Raw genomic sequence first — 15853 nt, 5'->3', positions numbered from 1 at the left:
AGGAATAACATACAGTTAGGGCGCATGATTACAATAGAATCTCATGAAAACGTGCATAACGTGCTAAAGTAGTACAAAAAAAAAAAAAAAAAGTTAATTATTTAACACAGTTTTGTATAATAATTTCCCAAACTTTAGGAATAGTAAGAACGTCGTTGCGGTTTAGGTTTCGTCTGTGTAGTAGGGCTTCAGAACTTTCTTTGTATAAACGTTCATGTTTAAATAAAGGTCTATGTAAAAGTTTAGCCTATTTCCCAATGGATCCTATGGTTTGGATATGTTTATGAGATTCCGTGCTCATGCAAATTATCTTACTTTGGACAGACAGGTAGGTCTGTTCAGAAACGCATCTCGGAACATCAAGACCACATTCGTCTTCTTAAACTGCAGAAATCTGGCCTCTCTCAACATGGAATTGAAAATCCAAACCATAGGATCCATTGGGAAAAGGCTAAATTTTTATTTAAACATGAACGTTTATACAAAGAAAGTTCTGAAGCCCTACTACACAGACCAAACCTAAACTGCAACGACGTTCTTACTATTCCTAAAGTATGGGAAATTATCATACAAAACTGTGTTAAATAATTAAAGTTTTTTTTTTTTTTTTTTGTACTACTTTAGCACGTTATGCACATTTTCATGAGATTCTATTGTAATCATGCGCCTTAACTGTATGTTATTCCTAATTTTTGTTTAAATACTGTACTGATGATGTCCTAAGATACTTAGGATGAAATATTTACAATTAAATAATTTTCACTGTGGTTTATACGTGTGTTTCTTCTAACTGTTTTCATATGGTTCATTCCATAGACCCGCTATCATCTTAGTCACTCGCCTCTGGATCCTCTCCACCTCCTCCCCATCAAGAAGGAACCGAGGTGACCAAATCTGGGCACAGTAGCCGAGATGAGGTCTTATCAAGGCTCGGTACAGAGGTACAATAACTTGCTTGTCTCTGCTCGTCAAGGTATTTTTCAACAACCAAGTGAGTTGATGAGCTGATTTAGCGACTTTTGCAATGTGCCCCCTAAACTTCATCTCCCTATCCACCAACACTCCCAAGTCCCTGGCCTCATCAATCTCTTGGAGTACAGTTCCACCAATGTGATATACTGCTGCTAATCTTTTCACCCCAAAATGCATAACCTTACATTTTGGCACATTAAATTGACATCCAGTCTCCTTAGCCCAGAACTCCAATCTATCCAAGTTGCCCTACCCAACTTTGCATCATCAGCGAACAAATGAACTGTTCCTCTTAGATCCTTCCCTATATCGTTAATGAACAAATTAAACAGCAGTGGTCCAAGAACAGAACCCTGCAGCACACCACTAGTCACAGACCATCTTTTGGACTCTACTCCTGAATAAACTACTCTTTGATATCTCTCCATCAACCACTCACCTATCCATCTCACAAAACCTACATCCATTCCCATATGTTGTAGTTTACGGATTAGAATTCCATGTGGTATCCTGTCAAACACCTTTGCCAGGTCCAGCAGTATCACTGTAAACCCATTTCCCTTATCCAGTTCAGCCATCACCTTGTTATAAAACTTGAGCAAGTTACTGAGGCATGATCTATCCTTCACAAAGCCATGCTGTCCCCTGTACAGTATCTCATTTTCATCAATCCATTCCTGTATTTTTCCCTTGACTACTTTCTCCAAGACCTTGACAACGACTCCTGATATGCTGATCGGTCGGTAATTTGCAACCGTAGTCTTGGATCCTCCTTTATGCAGTGGAACTATTTTCCCCTCTTTCCACACTTTCGGGACTTAAGTTAATCCACTAATGGCTCTAAAATAGCCGTAAAGGGATTAACGGCGGAGGGAGGTAATGGCATGATAAAAGGTAGAATGCTGATGAAGTTTTGATCCTTGCAAAATGCTATGGTGGTCTGGATATTTCATCCACCTCAGTCAGTAGGAAGGTTAATCATGGGGTTATGGATACTCATCATCTATGTGATATTCAACAAAAGGATTCTATGATAATGATGACCCAAACTTTTGGTTGGACAGAGCTGAATCATGTTTAGACCAAGAAACTAGATAAGGATCTTTCAACTGAATGAGTTAGCATTTTCATATTGGAGGTGTCGCTGTTTTTCATCTTGTAAACACACATAAATTACTAGACTTTACAACACATACAATTATCATAAATTTAGTTTAATCCATTATCCAAGTGTGAGCAAACAAATTTTGCACCTGAAAGTATCTTGAGGACTGGGTTAAGGTGGTACAACACCAGGGCAACTCGTTGCAAAGGTGGAGCAAGATACCAACACTCCTATCTCAGTATCTCCTATAATGCAAAACACATCTCCTTGCGGATATGTCTAATGTTATGCATTTGCCCTTCCCTTAATGCATAACATTAGACATATCCGCAAGGAGATGCGTTTTGCATTATAGGAGATACTGAGATAGGAGTGTTGGTAGCTTGCTCCACCTTTGCAACGAGTTGCCCTGGTGTTGTACCACCTTAACCCAGTCCTGAAGATACTTTCAGGCGCAAACTTTGTTTGCTCACACTTGGATAATGGATTAAACTAAATTTATTATACTCTAACCAAGTGAAAAATAAACTTTCAACATACAATTATCAGGCATAATATACTGGTTGTACAGTTATAATTTGTTGGTCAAGTAGTTAGTATATCCACTTTCTAACCAACAGGTTGGAGGTTCAAATTCCACTATGGGCATGGATGTTTGTGATTGTCTTTGAGAGATGAATTTCACTGTTTTGTGTAAAACCACCACCCTGATTGCTAGAAGCTTGAAGTGGGTTGCAAAAATTCCATTTTTAGTCTCTAGAGCAGGGTTTCCTGACTATGTAAAAAATAAACACAAAACAGAATGTATAGAAAAACAAAATTCTCTGTACTAAATTTATACTGAAGAATTTATGGAGACACAACACACATGTTAGAATAATTACTGTTTGTGGTGTGTCCTGTTTCATTGCTAGGGGAAACAGGATGCATCATCCCAATCAGAAAAGATGAACACAAATGCCACATTAAATACCTCCACTATGGTAAAACAGGCCAATCAGACAACACATTGTAAACATGCCACAGAATTGACTGGAAAGGTACTAAGTCCCTACACTGCCAAAACCTGGTTTGAAAGAAAATTCAAAGAAGCTTGTGAAATGCTGAAACATTATTCAAATATGAAGAAAAATGATGGATTAATGATTCCAAGAATGTGGAGAACCCATCTTCAACCCATATAGCAACCAAAACAATCCCAGACAGAAGAAAATCTCAATATGAAAGGGCTGTAGAAATTGTTTAATGTAGTTCTGTTTATTTTTTTCTCTGACATCAGGCTATGATAAACGATTAACAACCATTTAGATTCATTTTACTTTTGTATATAGTGCAGCAGCATGTAGCTTGTATATTGTACATATGTATGTTTTCCTGATGACCTCAGTACAGAGGTCAAAACGTCAATTGTTACTTGCTTAATGTTAAGTAAAGTAATTATTTTAACATGTGTGTTGTGTCTCCATAAATACTTCACTATGAACTGACTACCGTAACCTTAAAAGAAAGTACTAAATTTATATTACAACTTTTGTGGGTGGAAGTCACATATAAAAAAAAAATTAAAATAATTCCCCACCCCAGTTTGTTTATGAAAGAAAAGCTGGAGCAAAATAAAGTAATATACTGTAGTCTTTACGTTAGGGACAAAAGATCTAACATTCATAATTGAATATACTATTTGTCTGAAAAGTCATGCTGATCTATTAAATCACCAGATCATAGCATGTTTTCACAGAGACAGCTTATTATAGTGTAATTAATAGGCAACTGATTACTATAACAGATTTTCAAGTTTTTCATGCAATTTTTGTTAAATAGATATTTAAGGTAATGTAGCAATATAAAATGATTATATTAAAACATTAAGAGAACAAACCTCCAGCACAAGCAGTACTACATTCTGACATCTCTACAGACCACATGAACGCTTTTGGATGAGAGGAAAGATGTTTTTTACTTGGCTGCTTTTTTTTATAATGCATGTTTCTAAACTGCAGGCTATTTGCAATAAATCGATTATGTTTACTGTAAAGCAGAGAGTTGTTGGTTCTATTGATGATTTGTTTAACTTGTGGTGCATCTCTTTTCCGAATGCGACTCAAAACTCTCCTTAGTTGAAAAGTGTAACCAACATCTAGAAAATATTAAAAGCAAAATGAACAGAATTCATAGAATGTAACTATTAGAAAGAAATAAAATTTTCAGACTAGAAAATGATATACCTTTTGTTGTAGGAATTCCATTTTCATCAAATTGCTGTAAATGGACCAAAGAAATAGGTCAGCTGAAGTAGTGCAGAAAAATGACACAAAATAAGCATATTAATGTTCAGTTGCTTACCTTAAATTCAGACAAATTCTAGAAGGGAAAGGGAAATCTATAATAAAATTAGAAGTGAGTGCACAGAAATTATGTGAATGAAATTAATGCATGGCATAACAGATATGATAATGACCTACACCTTTCCAAGTGTCATATGATTCCAGGTAGAGCTAACATTAACCATTCCAACAGCCACACACATAATAAAAATATAAGCTTCATATCCACCTTATTTCAACAGTATCCATATGAAGTCTCCATAATTTTAATGGAGACACTTTGCATTCATGTAATTATTGATGTGTAAACACATCAGAACTGTTTCAGGTGGTTAACATATTAATAACTATTATTATTATTACATAACACCTCCAGGGAGTCCATCTACTCTACAACTCTCCGTCTCTACCACTAATCGCAACTACCTTCATCATCTACACCAGTGCCATTTACTGACTGCAACCACCACTAGTATTCTCACAGACAATCACAAACACCATGCCTATGGCGGGATTCGAACCCGCAGCCTTTTGGCTGGAGAGCAGATATGCTAACCACTCGGCCAACCATGCCGCAAAAATAATTATAACTCCTCGACTCCACCAATGCCATCTACTGCCAACCACCACTAGTATTTTCACAGACAATCACAAACATCCATGCCCACGGCGGGATACGAACCCGCAGCCTTTTGGCTGGAGAGCGGATATGCTAACCACTTGGCCGGCCAGCCTGTCTGGCCGAGTGGTTAGCGTATCTGCTCTCCAGCCAAAAGGCTGTGGGTTCGAATCCCGCCGTGGGCATGGATGTTTGTGCTTGTCTGTGGAAATACTAGTGGTGGTTGGTGGTAGATGGTGTTGGTGTAGTTGCGGTCAGTTGGTGGATTGAGTGGTAAAGACATAGTTGTACAGCAGGTGCCCTCCCTCGATGAGTCTTTGGACTCCCTGGAGGTGTCAAATAATAATAATAACTATAATGCTTAGACCAAAAAGAAGGAGAATCGGCAATTCGTATAAATTTATATCCTTATAATTTTTAATGCACTGAAATTAGATAAACTGCACAGTGCACTTGTGTTCTTTCATTGTGGGGTGATTTTCACCATATATTGTTGGTTTACAGAAATTAACAAGCTAAGTAAAGATAATTTTATTTATTGTTATGTTATCATAGCAAGCTTAATGAGCCATGAGTATTGTTGGTTGGGGGGGGAATTGTTTCACCCAGCAGGTAACATACTTGTATTGAACTTTAAACTACTAAAATTCATGACAAATTCTGGCTATGTTTTCCACTCATCCATCAATCTACATGTAAAAAAACTTGCTTGTTATTTCCTTCTTCTCATGTTAAAAGCTTAATTAAGTGAAAACAGCACTGGAAATGAATTAAAACAAGTGTTTAATTCTCCAATATTTTGTCTCAGTCACAAAGATATCATCAGGAATACAACATAAAATTGTCACAAAGCAAAGTGAAACTCAGTAGATACAACTGTGGGCCTAACTAGTTGCAGCACACTCTATGAGCATTTGGAAGCCTAGGTTGTAACATGAGATCTCTAAGAATTAAAGGGCAGCTATAGATTCTAAAAAAAAAGTCTTTTACTTCTGAACTTCCTGTAATGGAGGTTAGTGGCTTTTTCCAATTTGACTCTGAATATGATATATCCAAGGAATGGTCTGCTAGAGCTGACTGATCTTAGTCATGATTACTGATGAATTCTTTAAGTTTTTTCCATGCAGATGGAGCAGATCTTCCAGTCTGTTCGTAGTAGGCCAACTTGTAGGATTAAGGAACTCTATATACACCTGGAACTGAGAAGATGTGGTTATCGTATCTGTTCCCCCTAAGGACAGAATAGACAGTTTTGAGTAAAGCTTGAAGGTTGTGATACTGTATTTATTGTATTTTTTAAATCCTGGCTCAAGGACTGGGGGTAGGAAAGTATTTTTTTTGACAGGAAGGTGTGGCACATATGGCTGAGTTCAGTTGTAAGAGAAGCCTCACTGGAATAAACGTTGAGAGGTGGGGGATGGGGTGATAGGAAACATTGTGAAAATATCTGCTTGTGTGAGTGGATTTCCTCTCTCTCTCTCTATATATATATATATCACACTGTAAAAGAAAGTTTTCTAATCGAAAAATGGATGTTATTTTTAGAGACTAGTCTAATTATCCTCTGAGACTTATGGCAGATGATAATGATTCTACCCCCCCCCCTCTAGATTATTCAAACATTTCCCTATAGCGAGCCTTTTGACTCCATGTAAGTTTGATGATGATGGTAATAATAATAAACAATTAGTTAAATCTCTTACCTTATCTCTCTCTCTCTCTCTCTGGTTGTACCTTTTCTTCGATTAAAAATTCTACCATCTTTAAAGCTTTAATCGAAAATTTAATTGTCATAATAATTCTGATAGCTCACCACAATTTACTACATCACTTCAGTTTACCAAAATCCCCTGATTCAACGTTCCTCCAAAAGATCCATACTATTTTCCTCCTGACAGTATGGATCTCTTCTCCTTTTCCATCTCTTCTGGTCACTTCTCTTGGAAGAACAAGACTTACAGAGGGTGCCACTATAGGTTCCTCCTCCTCACTGCTTGAGAATTTTTTCATGGAAAATTTTGAAATGAATGCTCTTCACATAGCCGCCTTAAGTCTTCTATCTTGTTAAAATATTATTATTTTTAACATCTGACCTCCATGGAGTCAGAGACTCACTGTGAGAGGTATATACTATCACACACAAAGCTCATCCAACTGTGCAAGCTAATTCAATGTGTCTACATTCACAATGCACCCAGGTAATGCATTCCAACTCACCAACCACTTTCCATGTAAAGAACCATTCTTCACTCATCTGCTCACACCTTTATACAGTTTCCAGGGATGGCCTCTTATTCTCCCCCACCCCTCTTCCATTCTATGAAAAATGTCAACCTGATAACAACTCCTAATATGTCTCAATCATATCCTTCCCCCCCCCCCCCACCTACTCCTATTCACAAGGCTTTGCAATTTACATTCTCTCAATCTATCCTCATATCCCACATTCCAAAGACTGCTGACCACCTGTGTGAATCTTCTTTGGATCCTGTCTACCATATCCTGATCACCACGAAAACCAGGTGACTAAATCTGTGCACAATTCGTGAACTGCCATTATCCGATGTAACACCCTCAAAACTTGTGCAATGTGGCCCCTCAATTTCAGGTCCTTGTCCACCACCACTCTGAGATCTCTCATCTTCTCTAGCTCCTTTAAAGTTTCCCCCACGAAGTGTATACTTTTTTTTTTATCTCATTGTTGCTTACCAAATCTCAAAACCACTTTGCAACATTGAACTGATAATTCCACTTACCTGCCCATTCATGCAATCTATTCAGGTCCTCCTGTTAGGCCATAACATCTGCAAACAGCTGCATATCACCAATTAAACCCATTGCAATATCATTAATATACAAACTGGACAACAATGGTCCCAAAACTGACCCATGAGGCACACCAGTAGTGACCTCCCTCTTTTGGGATACTGCATCCCATATATAATTTTCTGATCCCTATCTGAGCCAGTCACCGATTCAACTCAGAAGTTTGTTATTCAATCCCATCTGTTTCAATTTATTTAACAGTTTTTGTGTGGCAGTCTATCAAAAGCTTTTGCAAAAATCTAAGTATAATATAACACTGTATATGCATCTCCCTTGTTCAAGATATTTGTCACCTTGTTATTACATAATAAATTAGTAAAACATGATCTCCCTTTAACAAACCCAAAGAGAATACTGCTGTTATCAACCCATTTCTGTATCCTAGTTCTCACCAATCCCTGTAGTACCTTCACCACAACTCCAGATATACAAATTGGCCTATAATTTGTAGCCACATCCTATCACCACCTTTATGCAGTGGAACAGTTTTACCTTCTTTCCACTCCCTTGGAACCTGTGTTGTTGTAAGACTCTTATTAAACAGGCATGCTACTGCCAGTTCCCTGGAGCATTCCCTTAAGATGTATGGTGATATGTCATCAAATCCTATTGCCTTATTGACATCAAGTGTATTTATTTCAATCACAATTAAGCCGTCCTCTGCACTTAAGTTTCTCATGAGGATTAAAAACATCCTTATAAATTGATCACCGAATAACTCAACAATGTCTTCTGCAGCAGTTACCATTCTACCATTTTCATCCATTAACATCACCTTACCATAATCATTCTTACTTCTATTTGCCACGTATCTAAAAAATCTCTCTAGGATACCATTATTCAATCTCTCTAGGTTAACATTATTCATCTTGTACTGCCTCCAAAATGCCTTCTTCTTCCATATTTCATGCTTAATCCCCTCATTCATCCATTTTACACCTACCCTATTCAGCCTTTTGTTCTGCAGAATACATTCACACATTCATGCATTTCATACATACATAATGGTTCTCTATTTCACTTTATGGCCTAGACACATTACACTTTCTTCTTTCACCTCCATAGACAATATCCAAAAATATGATTTACTATGGAAAAGGAAACTTAAGAATAATCTAGCCTTTCTTTGTAAACTACAGTATACAGAAAACTTACTAATACAAGAAGATATATTCACATACTTTTCTGTTATCCCGCCCCCTCTCCCATTTCTCAACAGTATAGTATCATTGATACTAACCAACAGAACAATCTTTGTTTCAATGATGGATCTTTTACAGCTAAACTGAACCATATAAGCCACACCTTCTTATCTAATGGCTAACTTACAACTGGTAATGACCAAGTTCTCTGTTCCCACAGTCCTAATAGTACATGCTACTGGCTGGAGAGTGGCAAAACAGAAGCATTAATGAATTATATTAAATTCTTTAGTTTGTTAATTAATTTAATGCAAAAATCATGTAATTATTACTCTCTAATTTCCTGGTGTTAGAATTCCTTATATCTGCAAGTTGTCCTACTGTGGACAGACTGGCTGATTAACCACATGGAAGAACATTAAAAAATACATCTGTAATTTCATTATGGTTAAGTATAACAGAGAATGAGGCTTCTCAACCTTTCAGTAGTGGGGGAGTCTCATAAAAAATGTATATTGTTAAAATAGGTTGATTATTCTCAATTGCTTTAGCTCATATAATTAAATAAATTTAACGATTAGAAGCCGAGATACCAAAATAGAATTAAATTAAATTTATTTAATTTAATTCTATTTTGTGTCATATAGCCAAGTAAATCTGTTACATCAAATGTGTATATATATATATAAAGAGAGAGATTTTCTTGGCCTTGCCAGGACATTTGATAGATTTCCATATGGTGGATTAGTGTATAGGCTGGAGGAGATGAGGATGGATAACAGATTGATCAGATGGATATCATCAATAATACCATCAAGTTACGTTACAGAAGGTATTGCAGAAAAGGAAGATAACTAGTGCTGTGCCACAAGTTTTATTCTTAGGTCCCTATTATTTATCGTATTTTCTACTTAAACACTGTGAATTGATTAGGGTATTTTCAGTCAATCACCAATGATGTCAATTTCGTACAAACTGCAAAGGAAGATGCACATATCAAATCACTTTCAGGAAGATTTAAATAGACTTTAGACTTGGCTTAAATCTCAATGAATGAGGTCAGTTTTAACGTTTATAAATGAAGATATTGCACTTGTTTCACTATTAGTGCAAGCTAACAAATGCAAAGATGGCTGTATATTGTATTGCCAGAAATGTCCTTTAGGAGTAGTTGAGATTTAGGGTGACAGTTGCCAGAGGTCTAAAGTTCAAAGTGCACATACTGCACCATGAGAGGAGAATTAGGTCTGTGGATTTTTGGTAAACCATTTATCTTGGGAGAGAGAGAAAATTGACAGGTGTAACCTTTTTTCGGGTCAAAAAGATACTTTTTCAGTCATTTTTTGACTGTCTTGATCACAGATTTAGTGGGATCGTAAACCAGCTTCTGAAAATAACATAAGCTTTATGATTATAAATCTCTTTTACAGTATGCAGAAAATGTTAAAAAATCAGGAGAAAAGAAAAAGAGCGATTTGACAACCGTAACGGATGTAAAAAGGGACGAAAGTGAGGTGGAAAGAAACGAAATTGAGAGAACGAATGAAAGTAGAAATGGCGTGGTGCAGAAATCGCAAGTAAAAAAAATCGAAAGAATGAATGATAGTGAAAAAAGAATGACTGATGGCGAAAGTTGGACGCATGTTGGAACGAAAGTACTGAACCAAAGAAAGATGAATGACAGTAAAAGTGAGAAGAATTATAGTGAAAATTGGACGCATGTTAGTCCGAAAGTACAGAAACAAAGAAGGATGAATGAGAGGGAAAGTGAGAAGAGGGGGTCGAGAGTTAGAAAGTTAGAAAGATTTAATGATAGAGTGAATGTGTCGCGAGGTTCAGAAGGTGAATTGGATTGGATGAAGCAAGAAATGAAATGGATGCGGAATGAAATTAAGAGAATTCAGGTCAAAACTATTAAAATAAATCATGATGGCATGAAAGAGATAACAAAAGATGAGCGAGTGGCATTGTATGGCGACTCCATTATTAAAGGTGTGCTAGAGGATAAAATGCACAAGGTATGTTTTCCAGGAGGTAAAATGAGTAGAGTGATTGAGGCATTGAATATGAGGCGGGAACGAGAAAAGAGTTAATTGTATTCATTGGTACGAATGATTTGAGAGAGAACAAAGAGCATGTCAAAATGAATGTCAGGAGACTGCTTGGAAAGATAAAGGAGAATAGTGTGACAGGAAGGGTGGTCAGTGTGTTGCCTAGGTATGATTGTGGTGAAATGAGGCGGAGAGCAAGGATTATGAATGATATTCTGGCTGAAATGTGTGAGGAGATGGGAGTACAGTTTGTTAATGTGTGGAATGAGTTTGAGGGACGAAGTGAGCTGTATGGGAGCGATGGACTGCATTTGAGTGGTTATGGTGTGAGTCGCTTGGAGAGACTGCTGCTGGAAGGTAGAGAAGTGAATAGAGAGAATGAATCAGATCGAGAGGGGAGTGATGTGGAAGAGCAGGAGAGATTGAAGGAGTGGAAATGAATGTGGAAGTGAGTGGTATGAGTATAGAAAATGAGAGAATGGGTGTGCAAGAGGAGCAGGGATACACAGCGTGAGAAAGGTGGATGCTCCAAGAGGAGGTGAGAGAATGTGTAGGCAGGAAAGTAATGGGATGATCAGGGATCAAAAGGAAACAGATGGAATTGCAAAGGGTTCTAAAATGAAGAAGCAGAAAGGGAAATGGCCCCAGTCCAGCATGGAGAGATCACATCGAGTGAGTGGTATCAGTGGAACTAGCTGTAGATCCAGAAATGAGTTGTTGTGTTTGTATACCAATGCTAGAAGTATAAGAAACAAGGCGGATGAAATGGTTGCACTAATTGCGTCTGTGCACCCAAAGATTGTCGGAATAAGTGAGACATGGTTAGATGAGGATGACATCCTGACAGGAATAGAGATGGAAAGGTATGATGTGTTTCGTGAGGATAAAAGGGGTAAAAAGGGAGGGGGAGTGCTATTGATGATAGAGAAAGAATTATGTCCATACAAGGTAGAGATGCAAGAGGGAAATGGGGCCAGTGGATTTGAGGCAGTATGGTGTGAGATAGAGGTGAATAGAATCAAATACTTGGTGGGATGTTGTTATAGACCTGGTAATGTGGATGCTGGTGATAGTGAAATGTATAGTCAAATAAGCCAAGCAAATAAGAAAAGGGTGATCATTATGGGTGATTTTAATTATGGCAATATAGACTGGAATGAAGAGATAGCAACTGGAAGCAAAGAAAATGAGTTTCTTGAGTTTTTGAGGGATAACTACCTCAGACAGTATGTAACAGAGGGCACAAGAGGATTAAGGGTCTTTAATTTGGTCATCTCATCGGAGGATGTAATTATCAATGAGGTATCAAATCATCCACCAATTGGTGAAAGTGACCATGAGGTGATTACTTGGGTGGTTGCCAGCAGTGCAAGGACCCCTGTGAAAAAAGGGTATATGTGGAACTACAAGGGGGGTGATTATGAAGAGCTCAGGAGACAGCTTGCAGGTGTAGCATGGAATGAGGAGTTAGCTGGAAAAGAGATCAATGCAGCTTGGGGGATTTTCAAAAACTATCTAGTAGATGCAATGTCTAAATGTATTCCAAGGGTGAGAAGGTTAAATAAGGTAGGTGTGTGAGATTGATGAATAAAGAGATTAAGCATGTGATACAGAGAAAAAGGGCATTGTGGAGGCAGCATAAGAGAAGTGGAAGTAACCAATTTCATGAGTTCTACAAAGACCAGGCAAGGAGAGTGACTTGGTTGGTGAGAGTAGCTAAAGAGAGGTATGAACAGCAGTTAGCTAATGAAGCTAAAAAGAATCCTAGGGAGTTCTTTCGATATGTAGCCAGCAAAAGAAAGAATGATTATGGAAGGATGACATTGATTGGAGGAAATGGTATAAAGACAGCTGTTGCAGAATGTGTGGTGGAGATACTTAATGAGCAGTTCATAAAGATCTTTCAATCTTGTGAATGTGACTTCATGGAGAGATTAAGAGCAGTTGATGATGGGGAGGAGAGACTGACTGTAAGTGAGCAAGAGGTGTTTGAGGAGTTGAGTAAACTAGATGTAAATAAGGCTGTGGGACTTGATAATATATCACCGCGTATTCTGAAGGAATGTGCCAGAGTGTTGACACCTGCCTTGACATATTTTTTTAATACGAGTCTTGCACTTGGTCAAGTCCCTAAAGAGTGGAAGGAGGGCAAGATTGTGCCACTTCATAAAGGAGGTGATCGAACTCAAGCATCAAACTATAGGCCTATCTGTGTGTCAGGTGTTGTGGTTAAGTTGTTGGAGAAGCTTGTGAGAACTAGGATCCAGAGTTGGGTTGACAACAATGGTATAATCTTTGATGGACAGCATGGATTTGCTAAAGGGAGGTCGTGTTTTAGTAATCTACTTACTTATTACAATAAAGTGACTGCTTCCTTGGACAGAGGAGAAGGATACACAGTAATATACTTGGATTTTGCAAAAGCTTTTGATAGAGTACCTCATGATAAGTTGACAGTCAAACTAGAGCAGATGGGGTTGGATATTAGATTAGTGCATTGGATTGGAGACTGGCTATCTGATAGGTATCAACAAGTTGTGTATGGGGGTGCAATATCCAGGAAAAGGAAAGTCACTAGTGGAGTGCCTCAGGGATCTGTTTTAGGGCCATTACTATTTAACTTGTATATTAATGATATTGGCGAAGATTTGGATGGAGATATTCAGTTGTTTGCAGATGATGGGACGAACCATAAAGAAAAGTTGGGACGAACCATAAAGAGTAGTGAAGATGTTGTGGCCTTGCAAGAAGACTTGAATAAATTGAGTGATTGGGCAAGCAAATGGGGATGCGAGTTCAATGTTGCAAAATGTAAGGTTTTAAAATTTGGAAAACAAAGATGGGATGCAGAATTTATGCTTGGTGAGAATATATTGTTGGAAGTAGAGGAAATAAGAGATCTGGGAGTGATAGTGGATAAGGATCTAAAATTTAGGGGACACATCGCCAAAATTGTGAAGACAACACAAAGACTTCTGGGAATGATGAGGAAGACACTGACGTGTAGAAGTAGGGAGATTCTTGTTCCATTGTATAAGGCTTTGATTAGGCCACACATGGACTATTGTGCCCAGATTTGGTCACCTGGTTTTCAGAAGGATGAAGAGATGTTGGAAAGGGTGCAAAGGCGACTGACTAAGGTAGTTTCTGACCTCTGGAATGTCGAGTATGAGGAAAGATTGAAAAGATGTAATTTGCAGAGTCTAGTGGAGAGAAGGAAGAGGGGAGATATGATAGAGACCTACAAGTTGGTGAGGGGTTGTTATAGGATCAATGGTGGAGAAGTTCTACATAGAATAGTGGGAGATCAGGGGAGAACCAGAGGTCATACCTGGAAACTGTATAAAGAGGGTGTGAGTAGGGGAGTGAGAGGCAGGTTTTTTTCGTGCAGAGTTGTGAATGATTGGAATGCCTTGCCTGAGAGTGTGGTGTCTGCAAGGAGTTTGAATGTGTTTAAGACCCGGTATGATGAGATGTGTGTGAGATAAAAGGACCTCCTAGATGAGTCTTTGACTCCATGAGGTCTTGTTTTAATAATAATAATAATAATAATTTGCAAACTTTCCTATCACTCCTCCTCCCACATACCTCTCAATAGTATTATTAAAAATTTAACCAATAGTGCCAACAACTTTTATTTCAATTAGGTTTCTCTTACGGATGAACTCAACCATATATGCCACACCTGCCAATGAAATAGCTAAAATCCCTACAGAATTGGAAAAATATTTAATCCTTCCCCCAGTCCTTGATCGCTTCAGAAAGATTATAGCAATGCTCACCATTCCCTATGTTCAATGTACATCTTGAAAATACAGCCTGAATTTAAAAAAATTATATAATTTTTTATGCATGCACTCCTATATATTTAGCAACTCCTGCATAGATGAGGAAGAAAAAGTGCATCCTTCCATGCCAGTTTCACTTAAAACTGGATACACTTATCTGTTCCCCTAGGACCAACTTCTTTCTTTCTTAGTTCCCAGTCTGTATGGAGATCCTTATTCCTGTAAGTTGATCTACTATTGACACACTGGAAGATCACTCACCAACCACATGGAAGAACATAAAAAAATACATCTGTAATCATGACATCAGTTAGTCAGATCTAGCAGACTATGCCTTGGATATACATACAACATCAAATGAAAAAAAAAATCACTATGCTCCATTAAAGTGCAGAAGTGAAAAACTTTTTAGAATCTGCAGCTGCTCTTAAAATCGAACGTATTTAAATAAATATGGATTTGTTCAACTTCCCAAAATATGAAAATCATTAATACTTAGGGATCCTATGTTACAATCTAGACTTCTGAATGGTGCTCATAGATAGTGCTTCACCTAGTTAGGACTCTGGACTTATATCTGCTGAGTTTCGCTATGTTTTGTGTTGCGTTTGTGTTCATGCATGCCGTTTGTGTGTGAAGCACAAAGAATTTATGCTTCATGATGAGATTATATTATTGTTGGCAAATACTAAGGTGAGACATGAATAATTCGAATTTTTATACGATTTTTAAATACAGTCATGTGCACAGAAATCAGAAAAAGTAATGAAAAAAAAAAAGGTAATCACTTGGGAAATTATTGTTTTTCCAGATTGAATCAAAGAAAGGCTGAAATAAATTATTTTAGTTACTTGAAAGTTTATTTTTCCCTTGGTTAGACTATAATAAATTTAGTTTAATCCTTTATCCAAGTGAGAGCAAACAAAGTTTGCGCCTGAAAATATCTTCAGGACTGAATATGGTGTACTATCTTACCTGGGTAAGCAGTACAACACCAGGCAACTCTTAGCAAAGGTGAAGCAAGCT

The 15853-nt window shown here is 37.6% G+C and overlaps 1 protein-coding gene across 1 annotated transcript in view; it reads right to left on the bottom strand.

Moving 5' to 3' along the window:
• Positions 1-4089: 4089 nt before the first annotated feature.
• LOC150097452 (A disintegrin and metalloproteinase with thrombospondin motifs adt-2-like) overlaps positions 4090-15853 on the bottom strand; it is a gene marked incomplete at its 3' end in the record, with an annotated part of 681635 nt that continues 669871 nt past the window's right edge. The window contains exons 20-21 of the mRNA XM_090406923.1: positions 4303-4336; positions 4090-4214 (exon numbers count right to left, since the gene is read on the bottom strand). Of these exons, the coding sequence (XP_090263049.1) occupies positions 4090-4214; positions 4303-4336 (159 nt within the window). The remainder of the gene's footprint in view (positions 4215-4302; positions 4337-15853) is intronic.

Source organism: Typopeltis vanoorti, chromosome 17 (assembly GCF_054136105.1).
Source record: "Typopeltis vanoorti isolate ZY-2024b chromosome 17, IOZ_Tvanoo_1.0, whole genome shotgun sequence".
NCBI lineage: Eukaryota > Metazoa > Arthropoda > Arachnida > Uropygi > Thelyphonidae > Typopeltis > Typopeltis vanoorti.
Note: the sequence above shows the minus strand (reverse complement) of the source record. Positions and strands in the feature narration are given on the sequence as shown.